The sequence below is a fragment of the Budorcas taxicolor genome, chromosome 2 (genome assembly GCF_023091745.1).
Source record: "Budorcas taxicolor isolate Tak-1 chromosome 2, Takin1.1, whole genome shotgun sequence".
NCBI lineage: Eukaryota > Metazoa > Chordata > Mammalia > Artiodactyla > Bovidae > Budorcas > Budorcas taxicolor.
The window spans coordinates 128,822,539-128,841,376 of NC_068911.1; the positions used below are offsets into that span (position 1 = coordinate 128,822,539).

Here is an 18,838-nt window from a genome sequence, read left to right on the forward strand (position 1 = left end):
CCTAAACTACTGAAATTTGTGACTGTACATTTGTGTGAGCTTCAGTTTAATGAAAGATTCATAATGGTTCTTTGTATTAATATTATACTTGGTGTTTGGGCTTTTTTTTTTAACTTTTATTTTTGTTTCAGGTTTTTTGGTGAGGGTAAGGGGTTTGGAGCATGTGGTAAAATATTTGTTTTTTTTTCCTTAAAATTGTAACCCTTTAGAAAATATCAGCAAAATGAAGAATCCAAACGTGGTCTAAATATTCAGATTCCCTACTTTAACAGAAATAATTAGTTATTTGGGAAATTTAAGTTTTAAATGTACACAGTGCTCTACCAGTTTGGCACTGGAACCTAGAGCACATGCTGTGGCTGGCAGTAAGGCTGTAAGTCAGCAAGTTTACCATGTCCATAATCTGTACGTTGAGTGTAAGAATGGTTCTGAGTGTGATCTCCACTGGTGCCCTGGCTGTCGTGGTACTGAGTTACTTGGAAGATGCAGTTAAGTAACTCGGCTGAAATCACTTATCATTTTGTGCCAACATATGCTTTTCGTGCCTGGTAGGGATTAGTCTCTTTTTTAGGTGCCCTGTTCTCCTGCCATAAATGGTGAATGATTTGTGAGAAGTGCAAGCCACATTTATCCTGACTTTTGACCTAATAATTTGTAGTACTAATCATATGCATGTAGCTTTTCTGTTTACATCTTGTGCCACATGGTCTTCATTTATGCCAGGTAAACTGTATTTGAACTACCTGCGGGCAGCTTTGTTTTGATCTGCTTGGCTACCTGTGTAGCGGCTTTAAAAATCTTACTGTTCAGATATTTAAGAGCCAAACTCGTTCCTTCCATTCCATTTAAAATGTTTTCAGTTAGTCCTCCTCCTTTCCCCAGTTCCTTTTCTCTTACTCCATGAACTTTAAAACAAAACTGAGAGCAGCACATGCCTCCAGGTGTTAAGAGTATTGCCAGTGTTTCTCCTGTATGGTGTAAGCAAGGGGCTCATTAGGTGTTAGTTCCTTCATTTATGCTTGGATTTGAAAAATTATTTCTTGCTTTCTTCATGGCTTCCCATAACAAGTAGGAGTTTTATACATAGATTACTTTCAGCATTGGGCACTGAATTAGGACAGTCCTCATCTCATTGCTTGACCCTTCAAGCAACCTAGCTAAAAGGTGCTGATATTTTATTTAGTACTGCCAACTTCAAGTGATTCAGATATCTTGCTTTCTGAACCAAGGTATATTTATAGTTCATTTGGGGGTCTGTATGCCCAAGGAGGATTCTGCATTCCAGCATTAAATCTGCTTAATTTTAAAACTTTTATGAAAAGCAACAGCTGGAATATACTCCCAGTCTTAAAAATAAATGCCTGATTTAAAGCAAATAGGTATGCTGAAGTATATAAAGTTTTATATTCTCTCAAAAATGGTAGTATCTTTATTTGCTAGATTTTTTTTTAAACTTCTAAGAGGGCTGTAACAGTTGCTGCTAGTATTTTTCTTGGGGTTCCACCAGTATTTAGTTTTTACATCATCCTAATGTATAATTTCAAGTCTTAATAGACAATCTGAATTCCACTACATTTCTGTTTGGCTCCAACATTCCATTTAGCTTGACCAGTCTAATTTAACATGTGTTTGTTGGAGGTCATTAATGTTACTTGTACAATGCTGTCACTGTGTGACATTCATATGAATTTTGGTGTATATCACATTGCATTCAATCAGCTGTGATTATGCTTAGAAATACTATAGTAACTAGATGCAGTGTGAATATTTTCCATTAACAGTAAGTCAGTGGCTTAAATGTGATTATGGTCCTGCAAGGTGATACTTGCTAAAATATCTAAACTTTTTTTTGTTGTTGTAACTGAATCATTTTTTTAAAATTTATAAAGCTGGAAATGATCAAATGCTGTTTTTTCATTGTCAACAGTGGTGTGTCATTTTATGTATGTTCCTAATGCTTATGGAACGCTCCCCAAATAAAGTTACTCAAAAAGAGCAAATATACCAGTGTGTCTTATTTAATCTTTGTTAGAATAGTTCCTAATTTTGAAGTATGAGTCATTTTAAATATTAAGTATAACTTTAGTCAAATTGATTTAAACCAAATCACTTCTTTAAAAAGTAAAATATATTTTCTACTGCCTTATCTAACAAAGAATATGAAAACAGGGAAATGACACCTTCTAATTATGAATTAAGTTGACACAGCAGTGCTACACCCCGTCCAATCCAGTGTTCCTTGGGTTGGTCAGAGGGAAGAATCATGGCAATCACAAAATTCGTAGAATGGCCAGTGGTTGACAGTGTTCCTCTCCGCTCACTTGTCTTATACAATGGGGCAGTGTAACTTGGTCGTTCTGGTATATCTGTTCTCTTACAGGGCTTTAGCCACATCTAGAAAAAGGAAGTAGACAAAATTTAAGTCAAGGCTGTTTGTTATATTTACAGAACTTAATGTGCGATTGTTGGCATAAGGTTAGTTATGTCTACAAATTTCTATGGGCTAAATTGATTTTATTTTTGTCAGCAGTGCTGTCATTGCTCAAAACATTTAGAGCTCTCAGAATTATCTTCAGAACCAGTTTAGAAGCTAAATAAGAAAAAATAGTGATCTACTCTGAGAAAGCATACTACCCATCTATTCATCATCTCCCTACCACACCTACCTGAGGATGACTTTTGGTGTTTACACTAATAATAAAATCAGATATACTTTTCAAAGGTGAGAACTGCTACCACTGATATCAAAATTATGTTGCTTTATTAAAGGCCAATCCCATAATATTCTGAAAGGATTTTTATCAGTGACTGTTGAACTAGATCACCTCCCCCATGTTAGGTGACTATTTTCAAAGGGCTATTATTTTGGGCTGTTTAAAACATAGTTGCCTTTATAACTGCAATACAACTCTATGATTATTCTTAGTCATTAGTCAAGTTCCTAGAATGTTAAGCACAGTTGAACCTCACTAATCTCAATAAAATTTTAGAGCAAGTTAATTTCTGAATATAAGAGTAAAGAACAAACTATGATCAAAAAGGGGAAACAGTGTTTCATTTTTAGAACTTGAATACCTTTGTCCAGTACTAATAGCAATTCTTGACATCCCCATTGTTTGGAATTCCTTGTTTTGTTGTTGTTTCTCAGGTTTAAGCACAAACTGTATGAAGACGCTAATAAGGGTGCTAGTCTCTCTCCCACATAATATGGAGATCTATAAAGCTGTTCTTAAGATACTGTTAAATACAAGGACTTAACACTCAAGTTGGACATGGTTTGTTTCAACTAAGTGGATTTTTTTAATGAGAGTTTTTCTTACTAGTGACTTTTCAGAAGATTATCTACTTAAAATCCTATTCATTCACAAACTTGAGTTTCTGTACGGATCCAGATCGGACTCCTGCAATTGCATACATTTTGCCCTTGTGACTTTCAGTTTGGGTCTCATTTGAAACTCTATCTGCCCACAGTATCTTGGTATACATGGCAGGTTTCTTGCAATCGGCTGTCAGCTGGTCCCTCTCTGCATCTGTTAGAACTGCTCTGAAGGATTATTGCCTGTCTTTGAGTGGCTCCAGAAGGCAATGGCACTCCACTCCAGTACTCTTGCCTGGAAAATCCCATGGACAGAGGAGCCTGGTAGGCTGCAGTCCATGGGGTCACAAAGAGTTGGATATGACTGAGCGACTTCACTTTCAATATTCACTTTCATGCATTGGAGAAGGAAATGGCAACCCACTCCAGTGTTCTTGCCTGGAGAATCCCAGGGAGGGGAGAGCCTGGTGGGCTGCCTTCTATGGGGTCGCACAGAGTCGGACACAACTGAAGCGACTTAGCAGCAGCAGCAGCATGTAAAACTCAGCCTATATTTTATCACTATCCCAGACTGACCCTTCAAATTATGTGAAAATCTCTCTAGCCATCTTCTCATAATGCAGTAACAGCTGGAAACTTAGTATTTATATAGCTTAGTGTGCCCATGCTTAAGACTGGTACCTAGAAAACAATTTTTTTAAATGGATGGTTTTCATATAATTATCTTTTAATCTGCAAGTTTCACATTTTTAGGTCAATGTATATGTAAGAGAAATCATAAACCTATGTGTGGATGTGGATACATGTATACAGTCAGTCCTCATTATTCCTGGATTCCATATTTGCAAATTTGCCTATCATTAAGATTTAGTCCTAATCCTAATATTGATATTCTGTGCTTTCATGTTCATTCGTAAGCATGCCAGAGCAGCAAAAACTAAGTCACCAGCAAGCATATTCCCAACTGAAGTTGAACCTGGTGACATTCTGCCACCTTGTTTCAACTCTTACAAGTATAATATAAACAAGTATCCTTTCGATGCTAAGCTTTTTTGCATTTTGTTTTTCGGTTGGTAATTTTTCTGTTTAAAAAGGCCCCTAAGTGTAGGGTTGAGGTGCTGTCTATTTCCCTCATACAAGAAGGTTGTGATATGCCTTATAAATACTGTTTAGGATTGAGTTATAGTCCATGAGTTCAATGTTAATGAATCAACAGTATATATTAAATAAGGTATCTTTAAACAGAAGACAAATAAAGTTATATATTGATCAGTTAATGAAAATGTGGCCACCTGATTTTTGCCTAGGTGTTTCTGCTTAGGTTTTTTGCAAAAATCTTATATGTTGCCTAGGAGTTCGGTATTCACTAATGTTGGTAGCAAGTTTATAAAACATAACTACTGTAAATAATAAGAGTTGACTGCATATGTTATGTACGTGTATAAAATAGCCCCCCACATAAATATCATTAGAAAATACTAACCACAGGCACTGTATCATAAAGAATTTTGGGATGTGATTCTGCAAGTTTCTTGATCTTTCTATTCCAGGAAGCTCCGTCCAGAAATAGTCCGTGAATGAAAACACCTAAATATATAAGCAGGTTAATACAACAGTTTGCATATGCATACAGATTGAGTTGTGACGCTGAAATTCCTACAGGTGAATACTATGCAAGTGACATTAGGTCAGCAAACGAAGATCTGCTCTAAAAGTCAATTTCTGAGTTTGTGTTAATATTCTTAATTTAAGAATAGCTATACTTTGCCTAGTAAAACTTGATGTGGGAGACAAAAGGAGGAAAGGAATTTTAAATTAGTTTACATGAAGTTCTCTGTTTGGGTAAACATTGGTTTATATTTTAATTGACCAATGACTATAATGTTGAGTCCACAAAATCTACAGAAGTTCTTAATGTCACTGTAGGGACCCAGTGGCTTCTAGGCAGCATGGGAACAAAACACCCTTCTGCTGATGTCTTATGTCCTGAAAGTTAAATTTCTCCTCCCCTTTTAGAATCTTCTCACTCCAAGGCTGCACCTCAGTCTGTATGAGAATCCAAAAGGCAATGTCATACATGATCAACTAAAGAACAAAAATTAAGGAATCCATGAAACCTGGATCACATCCCTGGCTATCCACTTGTATAAAGTTTCATGAATTGGATATGGGTATCAATTCAAATGGGCACACAAAAATATTCATTGTAATTTGTTGCACAGATATGAAGGGAGGCAATGAAGAACTTAGGAAGACATAGGTGAAGAGTTCCTAATGTGCGGTGTGATCTTGAACAATTCATTTAACTCTATATCTGTTTTTTTATCCAGAGAACAATTGGAAGATATTTGTAAAACAGTAACGTCCGGTGTGCTGCAGTCTATGGGGTAGCAAAGAGACAGACATGATGACTGAGCGACTGAACTGAACTGAATGCCTGTTTTTGTCTATCTTGTACAGTTAGAATCAAATCAGCTATCCTGATGAAAGAAGTTTTTGAAAATAGGATATGAAAATCCACTTGGGCAGTGCTGTCCAATAGGACTTTCTCCAGTGATGGAAATATTTTATATCTGTGTTTTCCAATATGCTGCTAAGTCACTTCAGTCATGTCCGACTCTGTGCGACCCCATAGATGGCAGCTCACCAGGCTCCCCTGTCCCTGGGATTCTTCAGGCAAGAACACTGGAGTGGGTTGCCATTTCCTTCTCTAATGCATGAAAGTGAAAAGTGAAAGTGAAGTCACTGAGTCGTGTCCAACTCTCAGCGACCCCATGGACTGCAGCCTACCAGGCTCCTCCGTCCATGGGATTTTCCAGGCAAGAGTACTGGAGTGGGTTGCCATTGCCTTCTCCCTTTCCAATATGATTGGCTATTAAAACATAGAAAATATGACTAGTGGGACCAAGAGATTTAAATTTAATTTTAGTTATAAATTTTAAAGGCCATATGTAGATAGCCCAGTGATGGATGTTGAGGGGAAGACTTACCCTCTGTTCTCTCTAGGTTTTAACTGATGGAAAGAATAGCTGGAATAAAAGATCAATTTTATTTGCTGGCAAAGCACTTGTGCAATAACTTCCCAAGAATAACTCTAGTAAAGCTGAATTGCAAAACACATCTTGAGCCTGGAGCCAGGTCAGGGGTGGACCTGCCTGAGGGGGCCAGTTGAGGTCTGCAAGCACATCCTACATGCCCACATCTCCAGCCAGATATAAGTCTGCAGGCCAGTCACAATAACAGACGGGAACAGAGAAAGTAGAGGAGATTGCAGTCAGGTCCCAGAGAGCTTTTAATACTCTGACCTTGCTGACTGGTAAGCACAGCCCAGTAAATGTCTGGCTTTAACTAATGGGTGATCTATTCCTTACTTGGAAAAGAAAGATTATGTCAGAGGGAGTAAAGAGAAGAATTCATCTTAACCCCTTAAGAACAGTGGCAATGGGGATAAAAGTTCCCTCCAACCTAACAACAATTTTATAAGAAATGTGATGGGGACAAATAAATTTTTGTCTCTCATGGGCCATATGGGAAACACAAAACAAAATGACGGGAGATACTAACTGGGTCCCGTTTTAACAGCCCTTCCTAGTCTGTGGGGCTTCCCTGATAGCTCTGTTGGTAAAGAATCCACCTGCAATGCAGGAGACCCCAGTTCAATTCCTGGGTTTGGAAGATCCCCTGGAGAAGGGAAAGGCTACCCACTCCAGTATTCTGGCCTGGAGAATTCCATGGACTATAGTCCATGGGGTCACCAAGAGTTGGGCATGACTGAGTGACTTTCACTTTCATGGTCTGTGAGAAACTTTGCTTCTGTGAGTTGTGGTCAGCACAGAGTGGAGGTGGCAGCATCCCCAGCCCTTGTTCACTCCTTCCTGCCCCCTTCTTGCTTTGTAGTGCTTTTCCCATTGATATCTGAACTACTGGGTGCTAGAGGGTGATTCAGTTAAGACAAATCTTGGGCAAATACATGTAGAATATATGATACTAAATCTAGATAGACTTACAATGGCATTGTGGCCACTTTAAAGTCACTTTAAGAGTGAGTAGCTTTTTTCATGGCCCCAAAATACACAAGACCTCACAAAAGACCCTGAATAGCCAGAGCAATGCTCCCTGACTTAAGACTGTATTACAAAGCTACAGTCAGCAAAACAGTATGGTACTGGCACAAAAACAAAAATACAGATCAGTGGAACAGGATAGAATGCCCAGAAATAAACCCATGCACCTATGGTCAATTAATCTACAACAAAGGAGGCAAGACTCTACAGTGGAGAAAAGACAGTCTCTTCAATAAATAGTGTTGGGAAAACAATTGCTACATGGTAAAAAAAGTGAATTAGAACACTTAACACCATACACAAAAATAAACTCGAAATGGATTACAGATGTAAATGTTATAATGAATACTAAAATACTCTTAGAAGAAAACATAGGTAGAATGTAGAAAACATTGGTAGAAAACATAGGTACTCTGACATAAATTGCAGCATCAATATCTTTTTTGGATTCATCTCTCAGAGTAATGAACACTAAAAAACTACCATATGATCTACAATCCCACTCCTGGGCATATATCTGGAGAAGAACATGGTTTAAAAGGATACATGCACCCCAGTGTCCACTTCAATACTGTTTACAATAGCCAAGACATGGAAGCAACCTAAAAGTTCATTGATACATCGATGAATAAAGAAGACATGGTACATATACACAATGGAATATTACTCAACCACTAAAAAATGAAATAATGCTATTTACAACAACATGATGGACCTGGAGTTGTCATACTAAGTGAAGTCAGAAAGACAAATACCGTATGATACCACTTATATGTGGAATCTAAAAATATGACACTAATAAATCTATCTATGAAACAGACTCATAGAGAACAGACTTGTGATTGCCAAGGGGGAATGAGTTGGGGAAGGGGTGGAATGGGAGTTTGGGGGTAGCAGATGTAAGCTATTATATATGGAAAGTATAAACAACAAAATCCTACTGCAAAGTACAGAAAACTATATTCAGTATCCTATGATAAATCATAATGGAAAAGAATATAAAAGGATGTGTGTGTATATGTATATTTATAAAACATGTATATATTATATATACATATGTATAACTGAATCATTTTGCTATACAGCAAAAATGATCAGAACATGGGAAATCAACTGTATATCAATTAAAACAACAAGCCATAAAAAGACTATGGCTGATTATCCCATGTATTGTTAATTTGATGATTACCTTCTAGCCAACATATTGTTTTAGAAATAACTTCAGAATTACAAAGTTGTGTAAAACTGAAACAATGCAAGGGATATATACTCTTTATTCAGATTCATTTCATCCCCATTTTTTTCTTATTCTTGCTCTCTTTTGCTCATTCTGCCTTTTTAACAGCTGAGAAAATTGAGCAAGAAGTGATGTTTTTGTTACATGTCAAGATATAAGCCAACTCATTCCACTACTGCCACTTACCATCTTCTGGAGCATGCTTGTATTCTTTGTCTTCCATCACTTCATAGTCAAACCCAAGAAGATCAATGGGGATGGTGTGTTTCCTGGCATAGTTTTGCTGGGCACCAGTCAGGAAGGCTTGTGTGAAGAAGAAGCCAGAAAGCCAGAAGACTGGAGGAGGGCCGACCTCGTACCATTGCTGTGGTGTCAAAGCAGAAGTGTCCAGACACTAGAGCCTTTTCCACTTTGAATACAACATTGCTTAATAAAATTTGCCCTTTAATACTCCCCCTATTATTTTCTAGTAAACTAATAAGCTAACACTTGGAGGAATAAAAAGCCAGACTCTCAAAGTTTGAAAAATAGCCAGCATATTCAGCATGTGTTCTGGTGTCAATTTCATATCCATTGCACCAACTCCTGCAATGGTATAAATGCAGATACAAATGACTGTTTTATACATGCCCAGTGATTGTTTGCAGCTTACCAGGTAGTACTAGTGGTAAAGAATCCACCTGCCAATGCAGGAGATGTAAGAGACATAAGTTCGATTCCTGGGTCCAGAAGATCCCCTGGAGGTTTAAAAGGATACATTCTTGCTGGGAGAATCCCATGGACAGAGGAGCCTGATGGGCTACAGTCCATTGGGGTCACAGAGAGTCAGACATGACTGAGTGAGCACAGAGCAGTGATTCTTTCAGAAAAGTTCCCTACAATATTGAGTTTCTAATATACATTGTTGCCTGCTAGATCATGTTTAGTTGAATAAAGGAAGATCTTCCTACAACGTCTGGTTAGATGATAATGTTTTTTCACTTTTTTCTTCTCTGGTTTATAGTACCCAGTAGAATATTCCTTTAGAAGTTCTTCCTTCTACTTCACTAAAATACAATGAATCCAACTTATGAAGACATTATATTGTATAATAAACGCCCAGAGGATACAGGGTAGTGAGAGCTTAAGATCTTTGTAAGTATCAAGATACCTGGGTAACTCTGTTCATATCATATAACAAGTAGTTGAGTACTGACTGACTAAGTGGTAAATTATAGAAGTCAGTCTGAAGAAGTGAATTTGAAGAACTTTCCCCTATAAGCATCCAAGGTAGAGTCAAGAACAGTCTTAATTCTTTAGTACCAAGTCTGGTACTACAGAAGGCCTATGTTATAGAAGGGGAGTTTAGTCAATCCATCCCTGGAGAAATTTCCTCACAGGCAATTTTTTATGCATTATATATAGTACTTTGGAAATTAATACTTCTAACAAATAGAACTGTTAATAAGAACATAGTTAAGAACCAATATTGCCAGGTAATTAGGAGGCAGGCTTCTGCCCACTCTACATTTCCAAGACAATTAGCCCATTACTGACTTGGGCTGAAATAGCAATCTAGTGATTTCATGACCTAGAAGAGTGCAGCACAAGGAAGAAATAATTTTCCTTACTAGTCTTGTCTGGCCTTGTAGGATGCTCCATTGTAGGCATCTCTTAAAGCTAAATATTCAATAGAAATATCAACACAACGAGTCCCTTTTTCTCTTCAAATGTCATTGATTTGAATTCCTAATTTCACTGAACATGAACACCTCTCCTAAAGAAGCTTCTGGAAATTCTACTTCCAATATTAGTATTTTGACAATTTACTTCAATAGTTACATAAACTGTATGTGATATTGAGTAGTGGTCATTTATGCTTGGGATACACAGAAAAACTAGACAATAATGCTTATTATGGGCTTCCCTGGTGGTACAGATGGTAAAGAATCCACCTTCAATGCAGGAGACCCAGGTTTGATCCCTGGGTCAGGAAGATCCCCCGGAAACAGGAATGGCTACCCACTCTAGCATCCTTGCCTGGAGAATCCTGTGGACAGAGGACCCTGGCAGACTACTGTACATGGAGTCGCAAATCCTAGTGAAGAAAATGAAATCAAAAGAAGCCTAATATATGAGCATTCGGATGAACTCACCTGCAAAAACTTTAGTCTTGCAAGGAAGTCATTCACATAGCTCCCAAGTGGTTTAAGGCTTGGGTATGATTTCCCCATCCACATTCCTGGGATCTTGACATTCAGAATACTGCTAACCACTTCCTCAAGATCTGTAGACATCACTACAAGCCCCTGAAACACATTTAACCATTGTTTGACATGACAGTATTCTAGCATTTAAATAATTTTATAATAAAACTTGTTTACAGTTATGATTAGTTAAGTATAGCAAAAAAAAAAGGGAGGAAGAAAAGGTATTTTCTTTGATTCACAAGATATGGAATCTTTGAATTATTTCTTGGAAAAATATTAACAATTTTAATCTAATCAAATTTTAATAGAAAGTTTTATTGAAATATAAAGAATACCGACATACAGTATTTTTAGATGTATAACATGATTCAATATTTGTATATATTGTGAAGTGTTCACTACAATAAGCCTAGTTAACATTGATCACCAAACATAGTTATATTTTTTTGTGTGATGAAAACTTTTAAGATCTACTCTCTTAACAACTTTCAAATATGCAATACAGTATTATTGACTATAGTCACTACAGTGTACATTGTAACTCCAGGACATAGTTTGTAACTGGAAGTTTGTACCTTTTGACTACCTTTACCCATTCTGCCCAGCTTGGAAGATTTTAATCAACACTTGGCTTCTCACTGCCTATTAAGTCACAGCCTAACTTTGACTTAGTTTATTTCTCTATTAAACCGACAACTAACATACCTCTGTCCTGGAAAGGATAGTGATAAATATAAAATGAGCAAAATGATAAAAAGTGCTTTGAAAGGTTGAATATCCTGGATTGCAACTGTGAAGTCTAATTGATTTTATCCCATTTTGAAATGTAAAATAGATCATTTGCTTCACTGCATAATGAAGACTTCCCTTTACCTTTACACTTTAGAATAAAATTGAAGATCCTAACAGATGGTAAAACTTTGAAGCCCTTGAAAATTCCTATGTGATCTTGCAACTGGGCCAGTTGCCATCATTTCTGTTTTCTCCATAGCTGACACTATCATTCCAACTAACATATGGAGAAAATTTTAGAGTAAATTTAATGGATTAAACACCCACATTTCATTTTCCTCATTCTCCAAACCCTGAAACAACAGTAAAGGAATTTATTTCTTAAAAGCATAAGCCTAGGAACTTTCCTGGTGGTCCAGTGGTTCACACTCCATGCTTCCACTGCAGGGGGCACAGGTTCAATCCCTGGTGGGAAACTAAGATCCTGTATGCTGTGTGGTATGGCCAAATCCACCCCCTGAAAACAAAAAATACTACACCTCCAAAAAAACCCCATAAGCCTACAGGTGCAGGAAGAAGCAAAACAATACTGGGAGTTAGAAAGCATGGGACTGTTGGTAGCTGACTTAGTTGTCAGGAGAAACTCAATCCTAAACTGGCAGAGGGCAAAGCTGAGAATCAACTAGGATATTCCAAATATTCGGAATTGATGGCCTTAGCTAGGGAGAAGAAGGTGGTACTAAAATGAAGATTGTTGAGATCTGCCTTAAAAAACAGACTCCTGGGTCTTTCCCCACAAAACTGCACATCACCTACTTTGAATGAAACCTGGAAAGGAAAATGAAGAAACCCTTAGAGGGGAAGAATGCCAGGCTTAGTTGGTGTCAGAATTCCCATACCCAAATTGGGATTTAAGTGAATCCGCATGTATCGGCTGACGAGCTCCCTCAGGCCTCTTTCCCCTTTTATCTTCTAGAATGTGGAAAGCCAGGCCTTCATTTTGAAGGAAGGAAATAGGGAGAACCAGGTTAAGGAGAAACACAAGATACTGAATACTTAGCCAAACAGCCCTGCCAGATCATACCACAGCCAGCCAGATAGACTCCTCTTTCAACAATAACTCATATCCAACCACTCTCCTCCACCTCCACTGCTACTGCAAGAAACCAGCTCAGCTGGAAGACCTCCATCTTATAATTGGCTTCTGCCCATGTTCTGGTTTCCCTACAATCCGTCCCACAGAGGTCAGAGCAATCTTTAAAAATACAAAACAGGTCATTTCACTTTATTGCTTAAATTCCTCTGAAGGCCTCCCTTTGCCTTTACACTTTAGAATAGAATTGAAGATCCCAGCCTTGGCCGACAAGGCCATCGCAAGCCTGTGCCTCCCTTTCTCTGTTCTACCGTCTCCCTTGTGCTCACTCTGCTTGAGCCAAGTCAGCCTTTCCCACGGTACCCCTCGGCCATGCCAGGCTGCTGCTCTCAGGGCCTTCCTGCTGGCTCAACCCGCTGCCCAAACATTCCATGACCTGCCCCTCCCATCGGGCCTCTCTTCAGAACGGCCTGACTCCAGATGACTGCGTTTCTCACCTCTCACCCTCCACATCGTTATCCCATTTTATTTTTTTCCATAGAATTTACCATTCACTGAAAGTTTATTTGTTAATTGTTTGTCTTCCTCACTAAGGTAAGCTCAGTGAGGGCAGAAGCTTTGTTTTTCTTACCTCTTAACGCTTTCTGCCTTCTTAGCATATATCTCATCCAGCAAGTAACTGCTTTATGTACCATACTCTATACTCACTTACCCACTTATTGACTGCCAGCCCCAGAATTCCATATACATTTTAAGGGCAGGGATTTTCTCTCTATCTCAGAACCAAGAAAAGCGCTTTCATAGAATCTGTGCCCAATGCATGCTGGCTGAGTAAATGAATGATTTGTTTATTTCGATGATTTTTTTTTCTTGCTGGACTTGCCCTTACCTTGATTGCTTTCTGGATGTTAATGCACGAATCTCTTATGGTCTGCAGCAACTTATTGAACCGTCCCATTTCTTGAACAAGCACTGTGTTCATGCTCTGAGTGTACGTGGTTGGGTATCTCCTCATTGCAGACTCAACGTCAAAGTTGTTTGGAAGTTTACCCAAGATGTCACCAGCAACCTCATCTACCACTTCATCCGATGATTTTGCACCAGCATCTGCTGAACGAGACTGGGAAGAGTTTAAACTATGAATCAGAAATGCTCACCAAAGTCTTAGAATTGCTGGATAGGAAAATTCCTAAAGTAAATTTTATAAGAATGAGTACTACTTTGCTATTTTATCTATGATTCTTCTCCACATAAGACTTATTGAAGTGATGGTTAACAGGCATGGGAATGGAGCTTCAGGAGGAAAACAGCTGTTAGAAGGTTATGTACAATGTTCAATGGCAAAAGGAGGTCTGGAGGAAGCACTGTGCTCTCTGGGAATTGAGGGAGGGGCAGATGCTGTGGACAGAGGGAGCAAAAGCATTCACCATGGTGGGGTGGTCAAGTGATGATGGGCATCAAAGCCTAGAAGGAGGAAATCTGGTTTTGCTATGAGAAAGCTTGCCAAAAATATATTTGCTAATAATAACTCTGGTGCCTACTGGTTGCCAAAAGCAGAGATATAGCTTTCTCCTTGAACCCAAGAGGGCACAGAAAATAAGCTCTAATCTTCCAAGCAGTTGGAAGAGTTATAGAGATAGAGCAGACTTTAGTAATTCACACTGGAAGCAAGGAAGGGAATTTCATTTCAATTTTTATTTCTTATGTTTATAGTGGCACTGTATAAATGAATCTGTATTTTCTGAGAAAACCTTTTAAATCCTCAAAATAAATGTGTGTGTGTGTGTGTGTGTGTGTGTGTGTGTGCATGGAGAGAGAATACGCACTATTAGAATATAAATGAATACATCTCACTTTTTTTCAGCCCCAGGAAATTGTGTTTAGTTTAATTTCAGATTTTATATTTTCTAGTTTCTATATTGGATCTATTCCATACATATTGACAGTAACTTCTACTCGAGTTTCTAGGAAGATTTTTAATGGTACCCTAACACCTTCCTATAAAAATGTGCAATAAAAAATTAATTGTTAGTATTAATTACAAGCTAGAAAAAAAAGGGGGGGCTATGCCAATATAGTAATCCTTTACCACGATCCCAAAGTACTAGGTTTACAAACAAATATATAAAACAAATTACAGATAACAAAGAAGGTAATGAATATTTGTTCAAAACTAGTGAAATATCTATTTCTGTTGCATTTGAAGAATGATATGCTGATTTCTATTTGTATTTTGATGTACATACAATGTACTATAAACTCATTAAAAACATTCCTGTTTTCTAACAAGAGCTGCACCTCCACCAAACCCCCGCCAACCACCACCCCCAAAATAAATCCTAGGCCTATAACCCTTCAAAAATGTAAGAAAAATATTTTAGTAACACAAATATTGCTATACCTATTTCTCACACACCAAAATCACACAGTTGGGGAGATACGTTTTGTCATGTCAATGTATGGCAAAACCAATACAGTATTGTAAAGTAAAATAAAGTAAAAATTAAAAAAAAAACAAACCTAGTGTCAAACTTCAAAAAAAATAAAATAAAATAAAATAAAAGTAATACCCAACTGATACCGAGAATTAAGAACAAAAGGGTGTTATTTATTTGTAATTATTTAACTTGGGTTCTTTTTTAACCATCTTTTCTTAACAGTTTTCACAAATACCATTTGAAATCTTCTAACAGTTGTTTTCCTTTTATTAAACAAATAAAGATAAGTGGGATCCATTTTCAAGGAGACATCATGGAATTCAACCTTTCCATTTCTAGTTTAACAATATTTTAGGTTGAAACAATTTTCTTATTCAAAAGCAAGTCTGGCAGTTCAGCATAGGTAAGACAGCTCTCCAAAAGTAACCTTCTCAACCCCACTAGCTCCTCTCACTTCAAAAGATATTTTATTTCAATACACAATGTGAAGGTCCTGTCCTCATGACCTTGCTCTCTAAACCGCTGTTCTGGTCTATTTTGATGCCTCTGAACTGTGGTAAACTCAATGTAGAATCACTGAACTCCTGCTTACCCATTACATTAATTTGTATTTGCCAATCTGATTTGGAGAATATTGAAAGACATTGTTTTATCACATACTGAGAAGATACCCCAAGTGTATTTAAACTTGTTTGATTCTGAGTCCTTTTCTGTTGGAATAAGACCACTGCTTTATGTGTTCTGTAACGTGGCACAGTCGGTCAAGTTTAAAAAAAGCCAAAGATGCTATAACTCTCCTGTTGTCAGACTATTGCACACTACATGCACTAATGTTGCTAAAGATCTATGTATTCTTGTCTGTTTATAAATATAATTTCCTGTTCAAGCAATAATTGATCTTAGTGGTATTAACATATAAAATGGATATTAAAATATGGTCTTTGTCCTTTCTGCCTTATTAGCAGATGTTATTTTAAAACAGACCAGAGCCAGAAGTTCCATGAACTCTTTCATCTATGATAGCACACTATTTCATTCTCCTAATCTGGTTCTTTACCATTTGAGCCACCAGAGAAGTCTGGTTCTTGGACTTACCTGGTATCTCAGATGGTTAAAAAGTCTGCCTGCAGTGCAGGAGACCCAGGTTTGATCCCTGGGTTGGGACAATACCCTGGAGAAGGAAATGGCAACTCACTCCAGTATTATTGCTGGAAAATCCCATGGACGGAGGAACCTGGCAGGCTACAGTCCATGGGGTCGCAAAGAGTCAGACACGACTGAGCGACTTCATTTTCTTTCTTTCAATCCGGTTCTTTAACTTTCTTTCTTTCTTTCCAGTTCTTAGTTCCCCTAGCATCTCTGGTTATCTGCCTTTGAGGTTTATTCCATTTTTAACATCTAGAAAGAGTATTGCACAGCTTAGAACACAGATTCTGGAGCCAAAACTAGTGGGAGTCAAACTACTTGGCTCAGAGTCCTGGCTTTAAATTGTACTAGCTGACCTTGAGTTAACTACTTATCTTTCTGTGTCTAAGTCTTTTAGCTGTAAAATGGGAATAATTAGCACCTTACCTCACAAGACTGTTGTAAGCATTACACTGTTATGCATAAACCTAAATGGTTTAAATGAACAGTGCTCCCATACAAGAAGCACTATAAAATAATTAATCATTATTATTATTATTACTTTGAGATTCCATAAAAATAAAAAAAGATCAGCTCGAAATCAGTTAGGGGAATAATTTGCTTGATGAATAATCATCCTTAACGTACTAAAATTTCATGCAATCATTAAGGGAATTCACCATTTGGACTAATTTGCTTTCAGAACTAAAATGAACAAGCATATCTTCTAACAGAAAACAATACAAGACATGATCTCTTAACAGACAAGTAAGATTAAACATCTTTCCTTCAAATGAACTAACCTGTGCATGGCATGCTGAATCCTGGTGCCTTAAGAGGTCATTCTCTGATGTGCCCTTACATTTATGCTCTCACCAACAGAGCTGCATGTCTCAGAGGCAATAGTTCTCCTAAATCTTTTAATTCATTTCATACTTACTATTATATTTTAAATATTATATAATCTGATAAAATATTGATGAGAAAAGAAACTATGCAAACTAGGTTAAATGTTCTGGAATGTTTGATAAAGATAAGCCATTAAAAATATTGCATTAGTAAGAGACTAGAAAATTAAATAGGGAAAATTCTAGATGAATTCTGGCATCAAACTGCTTCCAGGCACCTTTGGAAGTCTTCTTCCACTTTAAGAAATTTATAAAGGACATATTATATGTTCTGGGGCATGATTCAAGCCAAGAGAGGCAAAATGGAATTCCTAGCAGCAGAATGATGTCAAAGAATGCTCAGAGATACTCAAAGAATGCTACTCAAAGAACTGCTGGCAGCAGAATGATACTCAAAGATGCTTTCCAAATCAAAAGCATGAAAACAAAACTCACACATTCATTTACTCTAACTTATTTTTAAGGTACATATTTTTTTTTCTTTTCCTAAAAATGGTTCTCCACTTGAACAAATGGAATTCTGTGCCTGGGCCTCTCCCGTGTGGGCTCATGCTGCTTGGGGACCATCCTTTCCAGCCTCAGAATCCAGTTGCTGCATAGATCACATACCTGTGTGAGAAGAATGTTATCGAACAGCAGTTGAGTTTCTGACTGATCTTTAGTGATATCGGCATTGGCATTCATCCCAAAGATTTCTGGAGCTGGGGTCAGAGGCAGTGTCTTTGTGTATTCAATGTAGCTGTTGTGCTGCAAAGATAAATAACAAGAAGCCAGGAGGTTAGAAATCAATTATCCTATAGAACTTGCTCACTGAAAAGAGGTATTTTCAGTACTCAGGTTGTTGAGAGGATGAGCCTGTGAGACTGGGCACTGAATGCTTTCATTTTCTTTCATCCAGGGCCAAAGCATTAAAAAAAAAAGGTGGGGAGAAGATATGGACACATTTAGAAAGAGAAAAAAAATGTCCCACTCAGTTGAAATGAATTTTTAAATGGAGAGAGGAATATCCTGGCTACTTCATTTAGAAATTTCTTCCACAGAAATGTTTCTGTGCTACATTTGCTGATGACTGTTCTTAATTTACCACAGTAGTTTTTTTTATGCTTTACTCTGATTTTTCCATTTACTCTTTTATTGTGATAAATCCACTTAATTCATAAAAGTAAAAACTACCTGAGATTTTATCATGAGATAACCACCATTAATATAAATCTTTTATACTCATGCACACATATTTTATATTTACATAAACTTCCAACAAGATTCCATGAGTGTTGAAAGTGATAGTTGCTCAGTCGTGTCTGACTCTGAGACGCTATGGACTGTAGCCTGCCATGCTCCTTTGTCCATGGATTTCTGTAGGCCAGAATACTGGAGTGGGTAGCTATTTCTTCTCCAGGGGATCTTCCCAACCTAGGGATCCATACTTTTATTTAGAGCACAGGGAACTCTGCTCAATGCTATGTGGTACCCTGGAGGGGAGGGGAGTTTGGAGGAGAATGGATATACGTACATGCGTGACTGAGTCCCTTTATTGTCCACCTGAAACTATCACAACATTGTCAATCAGCAATACTCCAATATAAAATAAAAAATTTAATAAAAAGATTAAAAAAAAGATTCCATACTTTTCTTGATGCTCATATGTGCTTAGTCGCTCAGTCATATCCAACTCTTTGCAACCCCGTGGACTGTAGCCTGCCAGGCTCCTCTGTCCAAGGGGATTCTCTATGCAA

General features: G+C 37.6%; 1 protein-coding gene across 1 annotated transcript in view; it reads right to left on the bottom strand.

The window, feature by feature from the left end:
• Positions 1-2,187: 2,187 nt before the first annotated feature.
• The window catches only part of DNAH7 (dynein axonemal heavy chain 7), a 254,731-nt gene continuing 238,080 nt past the window's right edge, over positions 2,188-18,838 (bottom strand). Inside the window, exons 60-65 of the mRNA XM_052658581.1 lie at positions 17,712-17,849; positions 13,521-13,751; positions 10,753-10,905; positions 8,804-8,981; positions 4,800-4,903; positions 2,188-2,394 (exon numbers count right to left, since the gene is read on the bottom strand). Coding sequence (XP_052514541.1) covers positions 2,188-2,394; positions 4,800-4,903; positions 8,804-8,981; positions 10,753-10,905; positions 13,521-13,751; positions 17,712-17,849 — 1,011 coding nt within the window. The remainder of the gene's footprint in view (positions 2,395-4,799; positions 4,904-8,803; positions 8,982-10,752; positions 10,906-13,520; positions 13,752-17,711; positions 17,850-18,838) is intronic.